Consider the following 16,868-nt stretch of genomic DNA (forward strand, 5'->3'; position numbering starts at 1 on the left):
TACTTTCATTTTTATGAAACAGTGCTCCAGTTTCAGCTTACTGCATATAAAATACTCCAGATTGAAATATATACAGAAGTATTACATTAATGAGTAGGCTCATGGATATAATTACCAATTATAAATAAATATGTAAAATTTATTATAAAATAATTTTTAAAAATAAATACTGGGTGTGTAAAATTCTATAGTCTCTGATGTAGTTTTCAACTTTACATATTCTAAATTGTATTATTAGCATACAAAACATTACCTGCTTAATTGGTAACTTGCAATCAGAATTAATCATGATTAAACATGCCATCTGTGTCTGTGGTGAAAGTGAGCACTTACCCAGCATTACTTGGGGCCAGTAGGTGTATCTTTTTGCCAAGGGATAGGAAATCACAAGAAACATTGATGATGCTCCTAGGATGATACTGAAAAGGATTAAGATAGAACAACTTGATGGGTCACATTCAGTCCAAAAACTTTTCACAAATAAATTCAAAAATGAGTAATTACCAACCTACATCTCCCCATCCACCAGCTACCCAATGCTACTGCTAATATGGAAATAATTCTTCAATCTTTGATCAGAGTATCCAAAATACCTTTATTCTTGTCATGGTCTTGTTTTTCTTCTTGCTTTGTACAAAAAGCCCCAAGAAGACACAAGGAAACAAGGATCAAAATCAACTGCAAGTTTTATTCTCCTTACAGTAACCCAAACTGCACTATGCCTGAAAAATGATTTCTTTCCTGGCCTACAACAATCAACAGAGAATGAGGAAAAATAAATAAGCACTGTAGCTATACAATTTTTATTCAAAGAGAAAATCATTACATAAAGTGAACATACTTTCTGTGGCTGAAATATGTTCTTTTATTATCAAGAGATCAGTGAATTAAGCACACAGTTTATGTCCATTTATATATTAAATGTTATTTATCTGTAAGTTAACTTGGTTCAAATGGTTAAATTATAAAAGCTTATACTTATTTTATCCAGAGCCAATGCCCAATGAAGTTGCCCAGATAACTGCTGTATATGAAGCAATGTGCATAGGACAATAACAAATCTTATCAGAATACAAGACTGTCTGTTGACAAAGGGTGGTCTCAAAACATAAGGTTAATGGGATTTGTCATCTAATTAGAAGGATTAATTTGTAAGCACATTCTTCTACTTGAATCTTATAATATGTGCTCTCCCGTGTTAACACAAAGCTGACAGTTATCATGTGGACTAGAATGAATTAGGCCAATCTCAGATTCAAAGCTGATAGTCACCGTGTGGACTAGAAATAATTAGGCCAATCTCAGATTCAAAGCTGATAGTCACCATGTGGACTAGAATGAATTAGGCCAATCTCGGATTCAAAGCTGATAGTCACTGTGCAAACTAGAATGAGGCCAAATCTCAGACTCAAAGTTGATAGTCACTGTGTGGACTAGAATCAGACCAAATCTTAGATTAAAAATAATATTTTAATGGTTTAGACTCTCTTCTGACTTTGAATGATGTGTGGTATACTAGTTAATAAATATCAAACAAGTATCAATAATTCTTATTAATTTCTTTTACAGTTATTTTCATCATCTAACTTCATTTACATGTCTTGACAAGCATATAACATTTATATTTTTAAAAAATACTCCAAAAGCTATTCAGTTTTGTCACAAATTTTCAGAAATTTGTATTATTTACAGGACAAACATTTGTGCATACCTTTAAAGGAGTTGCTTGCACAGGGATTTAACTTTTTTTGACAACAGTTTCACTTGAATGAAGAATTTATCTAAATAAGTATTACAATCTAATTTTCATATATCAGTACAGTAAAACCTGTCTTGAAAGACCACCTGTTCTGAGAAACCATATTCTCAAAGCACAGATTTATTGATTATATAGTGTTATGACCTGTTATAATACCATATGTCTTGAGAGACCATAAACTTTAACATTATTCTTTCTTTCAGTTTCCGTAATACTAGTGTTTGAACACCTTATGCCACAGCCACTTGACACACCAGACTCTACTCACATTTCTATTATGTTAGATCTCACAGATAAGAACTTGAAAAGGTTGACTGCATGCCAGCTAATGGCTTCTGTGATCAAACCATTGTGTCTGGATGTGAGATTCATCAAGACTGATGTAATCTTGTGAATAGAAATTCTTGTGAGTCATATGGTCGAGAGATAATGTACAAGTCAAGTCTATTACCCACATCAGCCAGGGCTTAAGAGATCATACCTCTATTCTTGCATAATAAGAAGTTATCGGAACCAATGGCTCTTCAAGCATTTAATAATTTCTTAGAGTGTGGACCAGGTCTTATTCACCTCTCTCAATGATTTATGAAAGGACAGAGTTTGGATAACCACCTTTTGACTGCTCCCAGACAGTAATTGGTTCTTAGCTATGAAACCCAGTCATGTCATTAACACCACAGAGCCTTCCAATACGAACTAGAGCATGTTCAGGTCCAGAGAAAGAGCGTACAACTCACTCAACCAGCATGCTATGCCTACCGCATTCAGAAATCATGTCATGTAAGAAAGCAAAGTAAAAACCTGTGAAAGACTCCATTTTGTGCACAAGGTGAGTAATTTCGGCCTATTCAGGTCAATTTATATTTGTATCTGTAGTTATTGTTGGGTTTAACACCATTTTTCAGCACAAGATAGGCTATACAAGGTGGCCAGTATAAATGGTGGAAGGAAGAACCCGGGAAATGCCAGAAAGAACCACCGACCCATGAGAAGTTACTGGCAAGCTTTCTCACATACCCACACTGGCCGAACCCGAGACTCGAACCCACGCAAACAGAGGTGAGATAGCAATGATCCGTGACAGTGAGCGCCTTAGACCACTTGGCCACTCAGGGCCCCCCTATTCAGGTCATAGTTGTCCAAAACATTAAACAGATCACTGTTGTGACCTATATTCACTCTTACCTGAATGCGTCAGGAATCAAATAGCAATATCTTGAGAGTAACCAGAGGATGACAGTAACTGGAGCTAAGTTTTTCTTCGTGCCAGAAAAATATTAGCCAACTGAGAGATTGAGGCATTCAAGGGGAATATGTTATCTTCGCACCAGTCCCTAAATAAATGCTACATCTCCTTGCAGGCTTTAAAAATGGAGAACCTTCTTAACTCCATTACTGAAAGCTGAAACTCCTTGCTATTCAAGGATCTCCTGACAAAAGCCTACCATAACGAAGCCTGAAACACTTGCAAGTAGGGTTGTTTGAGTTGAGTGAATACTGATAGGATCTTCTTTGGGAGGCCTATTACCTTTTGAGCAAACTGTTTGCCCATAACTTGTTAAATCTAAGTTAGGCTACCAAAACAACTTTGCAATTCTGATCCCTGATTTTAGAAATGATTTATGGAATCAGACAAGAGAAAAGATGTAGCCCCAATTTCCCTCTTATCTAAGCATCCACAGCCAAGATTCAAGACACAGGGCAGGAGATACAATGGAGGACAGTTTGTGATTTGAACGCATCACAAAGAGTTCTAGCACAGGATGAATATGCTGAAAGATCAATGGATGAAAGGACCCCTCTGTATGCAGATTTTAATTCCATCTCGACGTATCTGCCAACATACACAGGCTGCCAGTGATATGTCTGAACAGCATAGAAATTCCCAGACCAAGATGCAAAAGTCCAGTGATTTGTTCCCCCCACCCCCCGATTTGAGGAGGCAAGTAGACACTACAGAACATTCTGACAATACGAGAATCCAGCACAGGTTATCTTGCATGAACAAAGATGTCCATTATAGGCTTCATTTCCAAGAGGTTTATATTAAGTGCTTTCTCCTGCTGACTCCAGCTGCTGATCAACATGGTGAAGTGAGGCAACAAGTGAGCCCCCAGCCCAACAAACTAGCATCAATACAAATTAAGAGCCATTTCCTGTATTGCCACTGATGCAGGAACTGTTTTGTTGTTGTTGTTATTGTGGGGTTTAATGCCATTTTTCAGCACATGATAGGCTATACATGGCGGCAAGTATTAATAGTCGAGGAAGAACCTGGGAATACCCCAGAAAGAACCACCGACCCACGAGAAGCTCATGGCAAGCTTTCTCACATACCCACGTTTGCCGAATCCAAGATTCGAACCCACGCAGACAGAGGTGAGATGGTAGTCATCCGTAACAGAGAGTGCTTTAGACCCCTCGCATAGCTGCCAACCTTCAAGGCTCACAATTAGTGAAGATAGGGATAAAAAGTCGTGAATTTGGACATGAATTCGTGAAAAATACCATGACGATAAGTCCATCCACTCTGACCACTCCGACCGTCAATACTACACTATATCAAGTTCGCAAAATAAAAATAAAACACTACATATATGCAGAAATAGTTATTTATCAAGACATGATACTGTGGCAGACTTGAACTTCCTCAACTGCTTGATCGTAAATTTGTTTTCTAAACAGTTCCGACTTCTTGCCTGCTGGTTGATCTTGGGGACTAAAATTGCTGACAAATTTTCTGCAGCGAAGGAGGCCCTAAAGTCTGTCTTATTTTTCCTCACTAAAGAAAATACTCTTTTGCTGTCACTGTTGCTGTGAGGAATGCACAGGATCTGCAGCATTTTTGGTTCTTCCACAGGAAAATTTGGAAGCGATTTTTGAGTCCGGGAACATTTGTCAGAACAAATGTTTAGCATGGTCTCTAGCTGACAAAGGTAGATTGTGTTTGACAAGAAAACTCACAAATAATGCTTCAGCGTTGGTAGCCTGCAGGTCTTCCGCCAATGGTTTAAAATATTCCAGAGCTGAAATCTGCGAATTCTTAATTTTCCCAACTTCTACGTGTTTTCTGCAACCGACATTCTTCCTCACATCGTCTCTGCGATGGCATACTGAGTGCAAAAAGCATGAACGAATATCAATGTTTAATGGCAGAATGCACGGCCAATTTTTGATATATTCCAAATTAAACTTCACTTTTTGAGGAATACATTTCTTTTTCCTTGGTGGTGAAGACATTTTCAAGATCTTACATGCGATGCTGAACAGTAACTCAAATCAGGGTTTTGACGCATGCACGGAGCAAATTTCCGGTTAGGCCCCAGTTTCTCTCAAAAGCATTTGTAAAACATATAGATTAAAATCAGCTAAAATGCTTGCTACTGGGCCAACTGTACTAATCGGCTGTAGATCTACTAATATCGTGACCAGCAGTACCAGACCGTTTTGGCAACTGTGAATATCACAACTAGAGCTTAACGGGAAACTGGTTATTTTATTAAAGATTTAAAATAATTGAGGATTGGAAAATTCGTGAATTTTTGGCTTATGGCATGAATCCGTGAATCGCTGAAAAAGTCGTGAAATTCACACCAAATTCGTGAGGGTTGGCAGCTATGCCCTCGGGGCCCCAGGAACTGTTTTAACTTGTTTGAGATTGAGATGTGCTAATCTAGTTGATCAAAAAATGGGTGCTACTGAGCAAGCAATGCCATCTGCAGAGGGCATATAGAAACAGCCTATAGTATTCACCTACCCCCCTGGCAGTTTGTGCCACCATACCGACTTTAAACATCAAAAAATATCAAAGATTTTTAAAAATACACAAAACGTAGTCATTTCATTCATCAACTTATAATTTCTAACCTGATCGTTAGCATGGGTTCTTGACCTCTAAGACTGTCATCTTGCTCACACTTCAAACTGAACAGGAGTCTCTTTACAAACCTAGCTGTCATATTTGCATGAATGCATCTATTTTTTGATAACAACATATGTGATGGACTTTGGGAGTTACGTTCCTTTAAATAAATGTACATAAAAGTACCCAATTTTATGTTTTGTTCAATTTTTGTTTTCGAAATATTAAAACTGCACAGTGCAAATATTGGATGCAGATTACACAGTTTTTGCAGCAAAAAAATGTTCTTTTTTTGTACAAAGGTGAAAAGTGAGACAGTCCTGTTTATTTCCTGTGGAATGAAAAAACAGTACTTACAATGATTTTCTTAAGGATGTTGTCCAGGTACTCAAAAGTTACAGCAAACTGGGTGGCTCTGAACAAGAAGACAATGCAGATGACTGTTTTTGTAAAGGCCCATGGACTGAGAATTAGTCCAAAGGCCCATGGACTGATAATCAGTCCAAAGGCCCATGGACTGAGAATTAGTCCAAAGGCCCATGGAATAAGAATTAGTCCAAAAGATAGAGCACATAACTGGTACATTGTTCCTTTGAATATAAATCAAAGGAACTAGTGTGAAGATACTAGATGGAATGTATGCATGTCATATTAAAGCTTTTCATGAACTCCTCCATTTTGATGGAGAGGAATACTGATCACATTGCAATCTGGCATAACAGTGGATTCTACATGTGTACTGCTCCAATGTTCTTGGCAACACAGGGAATGTCAGTGTTGTATGTGTCCCAGTGTGTACAATATCAGCATGTTATGTGATACTGGTAACAGGCTCTCCAAGAAGACGACCATGAACAGCATGCAAAATTGCTGCCAGCCCACCTGTCTGATGCCAGCTAATTTCATGGCTGACTAAGGTGAAAAATAAGTAGCCAGTCTGTCTGACCAATTGGATTTTTAAGTCAGTTTAATCTACAAGTTGTATACTGTATGACATTAAGCGAAAACAATAGAAACCAAGTGACAAAAAAAATAACCGGGAATTGTTGTGATGACCACTTGCAAACCTGTGTAAGATGGGAAGGTAAATAAATTGCATGCAGTTTGCATTCAACAAATGCTTGCAACTCCAGTTAAAAACTCTTTTACATGTATGTGTCTGATGACAATGCCACTTCTGATTCTCAAAAGGGACATGAGGTTTTTGGGTGCCTCAATGCCACTGGAGGCTAAAAACAAAAATCCAAAACAATCAAGGAACGATCCAAAAGGAATATGTCACTATCAAATGAAAGTGATGTTTGAAAAATAATTGGGTAACATAATTTGTGTGGAATATAGGAAAAGGATGCATGCTACAATGATGACAGTGCTGAACTTGCTGGTATGATCTGATCCAGTTTCAGAAATCTATTGCTGGAATTCATTTTTCTATAGACCTAATAGCTTGGGCTATATACTTTGGAAACCAGAGCTTCATCTAGTTCTAATACTGCCATGACAAATCAATGGATGATTATCCTGATTCTTATTTTATGACTGAGACCAATCATCAATGGCAGCAAAAGATTCTGATGCCCAGCTTCTCGATGAGTTAAGTTTTGATCTAGATCAGCAGGATAGTAAGCACCGCTGTCATGGTCAGCAAACAGTCATTTACTGAATTTAATAAATCTATGTGATGTAAATATCTTATTTTGTGTTTTTCTTTATTTTCCATGTTACATTATCTAAAACATCATGCTAAAGGCTTATATTCATGTCTACCTGATTTTACCATTTTGTTTTCTTTGCATGATGATTTTTTTTGTTGTTGTTCTAGGGTTTAACGCCATTTTTCAGCACAAGATAGTCTATACATGGCGGCAAGTATAACTGGTGGAGGAAGAACCCTGGAAAACCGAGGGAAGAACCACCGACCCACGAGAAGCTACTGGCAGGCTTTCCCACGTACCCACACTAGCCGAGCAATTTGCATGATGAAATGTAGAATGAGTTGATAGACACGACCCGTAACAGTTCAAGTTTCCTAGTTCCTGTAGGCTTGCAATTTTGTTTGGCAAGTTTCATCCACTGCACAAGAATTCCATGGGTTATGGATTTTGTCTAAAAGATGACTGGAAATCTTAGTGGCTCCTAGACGGAGGAGGTGGGCAATCTGGCAGAGTTAAGAATCTAGATATTTCTTCTACTGCAGCTTTAAAACTAAATTCCATCCCTCCTAAAATTTGAGAATAATCATCAGATCAGGGTTTCTCCTGATATTGCCTGAGGTAGGTGTATGGTGATTGCCATTGTCTAGCAATGCCTGAGGTAGGTGTGTGGTGATTGCCATTGTCTAGCAATGCCTGAGGTTGGTGTGGGGTGATTGTGCTGTCTAGGAATGCCTGAGGAATGTGTGGGGTGACTGTCATTGTCTAGCAATGCCTGAGGTAGGTGTGGGGTGATTGTGCTGTCTAGGAATGCCTGAGGTAGGTGTGGGGTGATTGCCATTGTCTAGCAATACTTGAGGTAGGTGTGGGATGATTGCCATTGTCTAGCAATGCCTGAGGTAGGTGTGGGGTGATTGCCATTGTCTAGCAATGCTAGAGGTAGGTGTGAGGTGACTGCCATTGTCTAGCAATGCTTGAGGTAGGTGTGGGGTAGTTGCCATTGTCTAGCAATGCCTGAGGTAGGTGTGGGGTAGTTGCCATTGTCAGGCAATGCTTAAGGTAGATGTGGGGTGGTTGCCATCATCTGGCAATGCTTCAGTATCTACATACAACATACCGAATGGCATGGAAGTAGCTGTAGCATCATTCTTAAAAGTGGGACAATATTTTCCTTTCAGGTAAGTCAATAATGTCTGGCCCACTGTCAGTATTGGGCAAACAACAATGTCTGGCCCACTGTCAGTACTGGGCAACCAGCAATGTCTGGCCCACTGTCAGTAATGGGCAGCCAACAATGCAAGCTCTGCCTGGCTGAATGGCAAGCTGAAATGTGTGTGTGTGTGTGTGTGTGTGTGTGTGTGTGTGTGTGTGTGTGATTTGGATTTTCAATGTACCTTTGACAATTTTTTAATCATATTGCTACAATGTCTGCAGTGTGGCAGTTTATAGTGATGTTTAACACTGGGACATGTAGCATGATGTCCCACCCAGGAATACACATCAGACAAATCATAATCTAACCCCATGAAGCCTGTCATATAGAACTGACGGCCATGCTACAACTTGTGATTGGGGGGGGGACTTACCCCCACTGGGGTGCCTAACAATTGGTAGACACGTTTCCATAAGTTCCAAACCACAACAGAAGGTTTGTCAAACATGGGGAAGACACTTTCCTAAAAAAAACAAAAGCATTAATAGAACAACATGATGAAGGATGGGACAACAATTTCTCTGACAAAGCACCTGTGATGTGACCTCCCTGTTTCATCTCCTCATCACCAACACCGTGAAGATATGTCTTGTGTCACTGAGACGCATACAGATACACTGTATTATGCATCCCAAGCTTACTGGATATGATAGTAGCTTCTGGGGGTGGGGTGGGGTTGGGTTATGAAGGGAGAGTGACAAAGCTTCTACCAGTATGGTGATAAGGGAGACATTGTCAGCCAAAGATTCAACTTGGCACATCCAGAAATATTGTGTCACACTTAACTTTGGTCTGTTTTTGTCCTTGACGTTCTTTGTGAGGATGCAAGACCACGTCCAATCCATGACTTGCAAATGTTACATGAGGCTGTATAAGTACATTTCATACACGATTCATGATTATCCTCGCTGAACTTGTACCTCTTACAATTACTAAATTGTATTGCTATTGCAAGAATGGCAAAGTAAAAGCTGGGAATTAACAACCCAAAATATGAAAATTCAGCAACACCACCCATAACATCTAAAACTATCAAATTTAACTGTTTAAGTTTTACTATTCAAAATGACAGCACCCATATATGTGAAACTATCAAGTGCAACTAACCAAATCAAGAAAAACGAAGTCCACAAAAATATCAATATAAATACAAAATGCCAAAGATCCTTTGCAGACATAAAATTTCACCATACTCATTCATATTAGTTTTAAAATTAAATAATAAAGATTATAGAATAATTATAAGAGGCAATGTGTGATGATGTTACTCATACTGTGGCAAAAAGTTTAACCTAGTGGCAATGAAGGGGAGGTAATGGGTAGGAGTTTCTTCCCTTTGTTTACATGGTATTTAGAAACGAAGCAAATTCTCATCTTTTTGGAACTGCTGATTTGAGAAACTTATATTGCTAATAATGATATCATCAGAAATGTATCTGAAGGAAAATTGCTTGGAAAGACAACAGTCATGGAAAATCTGCTAAAATAGACAACAAAAACCAAAGAATCATTTTGTATATATATGCAGTGTGAACCAGTTTTTGTAGTAAAACAACATTAACAATAAGGGATCAACATAAATATGCATTATACAAATCTCCATTTCAGTGGCGGTTTTTAAAATGGTATTTACTAGATGGCATCTAGGCTGGAAACTGTCTTTGTTGAAGTCAGCAGATATCTATGAATGAATGCTGGTAAACACTTATTCTACATAGGTTCATATGAGCTTTTTCTGTTTATCTTGTTGAACTTTTTATATGTCCAACTTGTGGATGCTACTAATACTGCCAGCTCTGTTGAAAAGGGTCATGTCTGCATAGATGCATCCCTGACGTAATGATTGCCTTTGTGTCACCACTGATAATGCAAGGAATGGTGAAAGAAATATTACCCAATATACTCTGAAGGATTAAAAGATATATCTCAAAATCAAAAAGGGTAGGAGTTGCCGTGGATGAAATATTACCTGTACAAGTTAAGCTGCAGAAGTATCGCTAGGGACAATGACAGGGTGACTGCAAGACAGGTCAGGCCCTGGAACATGCTGAGCTCTCCACTGGCCAGAGGTCTCAACTTCGTTCTTTCAACCTGAAACAATAGCAAAGTTGAAGAATTTTAAAGTTTTAAAACATAATATCTGAGTTTTAAAACTTTTTGCAACTATGAATCTATAAACCTAGCATGACTGGATATAAATAAAAGTTAAAAGATAGAGAAATAAAGTTTGTAAACTAGCTGTCATTGTGTGTCCTTGGACTAAGCAATTTACTTTGCTACACGAGTGAATATGCTTGGATTGACTGCCATGGTGTATCGTTGGACAAAGCACTTTACTTTGATACACACCAATGAATATGCTTGGATTGACTGCCATGGTGTATCCTTAGACTAAATCCTTAGACTAAGCAATTTACTATGATACACAGCAATGAATATGCTTGGATTGACTGCCAAGGCAATGTCCTTGGACAAAGCACTTTACTTGCTTCAGGAAGATGTAACTCTAAAATAATGTCCTTAAGGGGTAATAATGGTCTACTTGCCAAAAATAATTTTCACATATTTAAAATATCAAAACAGAAACAAACAACACCCAAAAGCTTATATGTACAGCCAATCTGGGATGCTTAAAGCTATCTTAATATAACCTATGCTGGGTCAAGTTTAGATGGGGGGACTGATAGAAGGGGTGGGATCACTTGAATCCCAATATAATTCCAATTAAAGCACTCTAAATTTTACTGAGAAACAAAAAGAATGCCATTTTAAGCAATTTAAACCATGCCTTCTCAAAATAGAACCTGTGTGCAAGAAAAGTACTGGATCTGTCCCAACAGTGAAGTATGATAAATTTCATATTTCATTAACAACTCACTAAGAACTAGTACTGTCCAGGATGTGTACCTTAAACTATGTTATTTGCAGCATCTTTTTTTTAGGCTGTGAAATCAATAAAATAGTGGTCATTTACACTCATTTACCTTTTTATCAAAGTCCTTGTCCCACATGTCATTGATGATACAACCAGCACCTCGCATTAGGAATGATCCTGTGGCAAATAGTGACATAATATACAGGTCAGGCAAATGACCAGCCTCTGCGGCCAGTGCTATGCTCCAACTGCATGGCCACCATAATAGGAAAGAACCTGAAAGAAAAAAACACTGCCTTATCTAAGGTGTAACAGAAAAAATTATTGATAATGGAAATTTAACGTTATCACCAGGAAGGATAATTACCCCTATACAATATCATACATGTTCATTCCCCGACTCTGAAAAAAATTCATGCTGCATCAGAGGTCTCACTAGGATTTTAAAACTAGGAGTCCCACCAGCAAAAGTTGCAGTCTCCTCTCAGAAGCATATTGGGCATGCATGAAGTGGTTAAATTTCCAGATGAGAAGAACCGGTGGTGACCATTGAGTTTACTTTTCTAAATTCTTTACACCAGTGGCATATAGGTCTTGTTTGTCCATTAGAGTGAGACTGAATTATGTCAGGTCAAGGAAAGGTCTTATTCAAACACTAAGCTAGGCATCACACACTTTCTTACACTGGTCTACTGTTCCATGCGAACTATCAGTTCTAGCGACTTTAGCACTCTTCTGAAACTCATTACAATCTTCATCAATTTTGCCATTTAACCCCAAAATACTTATCCAAATTTGCAAACAACATTGTGTCTAAGTCTCAATGTATCTTGAGTTTGAGGTCACATGCAAAACTTATTCTGCTACACTTGGAAATGAACATAATAATGAAAGCTAAAGTTGTTTATCTGATGTAATCTTCTAATGATCTCATGTACATCACTGGGTCTTCCTGCCTCTGAATTCAGTCATAGTAAATATCACCACTCAGCAGCTAGTTGAAGTCTTTTGAACTTGCCACCCAGCTACTGCATCATATTTTTCTGATGTACTCTTACAATGACAACATGTACATCTGAGGGTCTTTCAGCCACTGAATTCTCTCATTGTAAATATCAGCACAGCTAAAATGATCAACTGATCAACATAATTTCCCACTCTGCAAACGTCAGAATTTGGACTGGCAAGCCTTTGAATTTGCTGTCCAGCTACTGTGTGCATATGGAGGACTCCTGTGTGACTTTCTGCATCCCATATAAAAAAAACCTGCATCCAAATACAAGTGATTAAGCATTTCCGAGACCTCTGTCCATTATTAGAACTAGATCTTAAGGAGTAAACATGTTCTTTTGTTTTATTTTGTTAGTACAATGACCAACTGATTAGTTGATGTAGGCACATTACACACTAAATTCCAAAGCTTGGTCAACTGTTGTTTAATTGCCTTTGATATTCTTTTTTTGGAACTGTTTGTTATCCCTCAATTTCCAACAGATATTAAATGATGTTTTGTTGTTTTCTTTCTGTTCTGCCACTTATCATATCCGATTGATTTATACCACTCTATTTGTATTGAGTCGGGCCCCATCTAATGTGTGAGGATATTTAAGTTTGCAACAAAAATATGTTCAAACTAATAAAACTTTCCTATGGTGGAACTAATCTTTTAATCTCATTTAATTTTCAGTTTATCTTCTTCACTTTCTGAAGAAAAAAAGTATTTTTGATCCGGTTGGCACTGGCTTTAAAAAACTTGTCATCCAAAAAATTGCTCACAATATTTTGTTGCAAATTTTCAAAAAAATCTCCATTTTCACAATACAGTACTACTAATTTATCCTGACATCATTGGAACCAAGGTAATATTCTTGACATAAGTGGATGTTTTGACATGGGGGGGACTAAAAAAAAATTAATTTCACATATAAGTGAAATTTTTAAGTGGTGACCTATCATTAGTGACTAGCATTATAGAGAGAAAATAACCAATGGAAATTTTTATTAAGTGAAGACAAAACTAGTCAGAAATATATTTATATACTGACAACTTACATTTGTGTAGTACACTCCACATTGTGTTGAATAATGTATATGAAAAATCCAAGAATTCCAGTATTAGATCATATGTCAGAAAATTCACATATCTGTCAAATCCCGCTAGAAAACACAAATAACACGTATATAAAAAATATAGTCCTCATTTGATCTATATCCCATTGTCAACAAACATATGTCACTAAACAATTCACTCTGATATTCACTGTCCCCAGTAGCATGTGGCTGTATAGTTGTTTATATGCTATATGTACATGTACTTAAATTGGCCTAAATTGTGGTCAGCCAAAGTCAACAATCATCTTGCTAAGGCTACCAAGAGGATGAAGCGATTCATAGAGAAATGAAAACATGAGAACAAATTAAAAAGTTTAACAAACATCCCTGCAAGACGTCCCACCTTCAGTTAGCTTGACAGCCAGATATCGAAGGTTTCAAAAAATTGGAAATTTAATTTGCTCTTTATGCCACCATTGTTAGTGATCATAAACATAAACGGTTTTCTTGCAAACAGGACAGTTTCACAGCATAATAAACATGTTCTAATCACTATGGAAAATGGAACATAGGATCTGATTCCATTGCTTTTATTTAAGTTTGGTGCTGACATCCTTTGATGAAAGGTCCTTTGTAGTTTTTGAAGATTGTAGCTGGCTTGCTTTGATGAAGGTGCATGTAATACTGAAGGTGCCACTAAAGTCCATCTTTGGAGGCCAAAGAAATTCCCATTTGCTATTGTGGTCACAACATCAAATAATTGTAGAACACTGATTGGGACAACATTTTTGTTTTTCATTGGCTTAGTATTTCTACAGAATGATAGGTGCTTCAAATGTAATCAGTTTTCTTTTAAGTTTCAGCAAAACTAATTTTTCTGGTATATTCTTAAAAACAAAAATAATTAGCCATTGTTTGGTCAATTGTATTCTTTTGAGTTCCCAACTTCAGAGGTGGTCAATTGTAACTAGTCCAGTAGTATGACAATTTGAGTTATATCACAGCATAAAGTCATGGTGCATTTGAACTTCTCCACTTCATACCCAAGACTGGATATACAAGTTTTAACAATGAAATGTTTTGTTGCCAAAAATGTTGCCAGAGGGTATATTTTGTTGCTAATAAGGGGAAAAAATGGCACTTGCAACACTGGCAAAATCCAGCATGGTCTCTGTTTTAATTACTGTTTGTGTAATTATCTTTCTTGCCAGTTAGAGCTTTTTTTTCTTACAATCTGCCAGAGAAAATGTACATACACTGCAGTCAGCTTCAGAATATATATAATCCAGGGAAAGTTATTGAAAGGTCCAAATCAGTCTTAGAACATTGAGGTCTTGGATCAGTTAGTTTCCTGTAGTCTTTGATACAATTTATATCCAGATGGTGAGTTAAAATGTAAAAATGATAAACTTCCATAACATGCATCTCACTTTTACATTTGTAGGTTGATCTTGATTTATAGTAATGCAAGCTCATTAAACAAAACTACTCCAAAAACACACATTACTGACCTATCACTGTGAGAACAGTACTGAAATTTCTATATTTAATTACTTTAGCATAGTGAATACATGTTTTTGCTTTTTAAATGCTTAAATAATCAATAAATATTGAATCCACACTCAGTAGTATAAAGGATATACAAACTTACCTATTGGTTTGTCAAATCGAATAAGCCTTAAATATGGTTGCAGAAATGGTGGTGACAAAGCTAATATTTCTTTTGTTGATAAAATATTTATATTTCTAAATGAAGTCAGTAATGCAGGATTATATTGTCCAAGAAGTTTTTGATTTGAAATCTGCGTTTTTGTTTGCATCCATAAATGTCTGTTCTGAATTTTTTGATATCCACAACTCTGATGTTGTATATAGTTTCTGTGATCAGCACAAATTTGAGGAGAAATATCTTGATTTGACTTTGTCAATGAAAAATGCTGTGCATTTGATCTCTGAATGGAATTCTTGTCAACAGAAATATTTTTTGTGACTCCAAATGCTCTGCAATGGACTGATATAGGTACACTTGTACTCAGAAAACATCTCTGTAATCTGCAACAATAGCTTTCAACAAGTCGTAGAGTCAACATTGTGGCTTTCAATTTCTTCTAAGCTGGTTCCGATATTTCACCAGTCTGACCAAGGGATAATTTTCAAAGTGTCTTCATCTGAAATGGATAATAATAAAAGAACACCCACAATATTCAGAAAGCAAATTTCTCTCATTCAATTCAACAGAAGTACATATTTTGAAATCATTATTGATTCTCAATTTTACTAATTTATATATGCAAATTTCATTTTGGAAAAGTTTTTAATCTGCTAAGGTATCAGAAGGTAGGACTATGGAAGTCCTGTCATACAGCACATGAACGTAATGTACAAGTCAGCATTCTAAATTTTAAAAATATTTTTACGCAGTTAATTCCCATATGTTAACCATGAAAATATTCTTGAACATTATAATAATTCAGCAGCCAAGGGTCCATTCTAGTGGGCAATTATAGTGAAGCAGCTGCAGCGAAGTCTGTCATTTAGCATAAATAGGTACAAAAAAGGAAGTTCACTTCACCTTACATTGATTTCAGTACATTTTACCATGCCCTTATATTTCAAATACAATGCATTATTAAAGGAATGCCAATTTTTGTATCAATCAACCAGCAATAATGTTTTTGAAGCCATTGGTAAAAGAATACATCAGCAGCATGTGTTTGACAGTCTGCATAAAAACAGTACTGTATCTAACCTAAGTCCAATCAAGTCCATCTTCCTCCTCAGTTCTTGGGATAATGTATGGCATGAACATGTATAACATTATGGTGCTAAAGTGTTACACATAGGCTGGGCTAGAGGTTACAAAGAAGATGGACTAGAGGTTATCCACAATAAATAAGACTATCCACACAGTGATTAGTCAATACATTATGAACGAGTCCAAACTATTCCACTGAACAGAAGATATAATTAAGCTCTGGTCAGTGGTGGCCAACGACCAGAAAGCAGATGGGCAACAAAACAGCTACAGTTTAGTCCAATAAATCATCCCCAAACCTGTATTTGTATTAATGGCTGCTTACCAATCAATACCATTACAACAATACAGGTATTGGTAAAGCTACAACAAATTTTTTCCACTATTTATTAATGTCAAAAAGATAAAAACAAAGTGGAGAACGACTTGTTGGTCAAAGATTTTGAGGCCAATTTAATGGACAACAAAACACCATTAAAAAAAGGAAATTATTCAATAATCTTGTATTTGCTGTGCATATATATTTTTAGCGAACACAGCAAAAAGGCATTGTGTACAACTTAAAAAAGATCATTCTGCACTATCTATTGTATACTGATGCAACTTTCCGACAGGGTGAAAAATTCATGCTGTCCACTACAAACCACAATGTGGACAGCAGGCAAAAAGTTGGGTCAGTAATGAAACCAGAAAAACAAAG

General features: G+C 37.0%; 1 protein-coding gene across 2 annotated transcripts in view; it reads right to left on the reverse strand.

The window, feature by feature from the left end:
* The window catches only part of LOC149803907 (4-hydroxybenzoate polyprenyltransferase, mitochondrial-like), a 60,243-nt gene that overhangs the window by 41,466 nt on the left and 1,909 nt on the right, over positions 1 to 16,868 (reverse strand). For both annotated transcript variants that reach the window (XM_089953721.1, XM_089953722.1), the window contains exons 2-5: positions 15,065 to 15,581; positions 11,471 to 11,637; positions 10,456 to 10,577; positions 334 to 419 (exon numbers count right to left, since the gene is read on the reverse strand). In XM_089953721.1, coding sequence (XP_089809847.1) covers positions 334 to 419; positions 10,456 to 10,577; positions 11,471 to 11,637; positions 15,065 to 15,503 — 814 coding nt within the window. In that variant the 5' untranslated portion in view covers positions 15,504 to 15,581. The remainder of the gene's footprint in view (positions 1 to 333; positions 420 to 10,455; positions 10,578 to 11,470; positions 11,638 to 15,064; positions 15,582 to 16,868) is intronic.

Source organism: Sinohyriopsis cumingii, chromosome 3 (assembly GCF_028554795.1).
Source record: "Sinohyriopsis cumingii isolate HCF-2022 chromosome 3, ASM2855479v2, whole genome shotgun sequence".
NCBI classification, from domain to species: Eukaryota; Metazoa; Mollusca; class Bivalvia; order Unionida; family Unionidae; genus Sinohyriopsis; species Sinohyriopsis cumingii.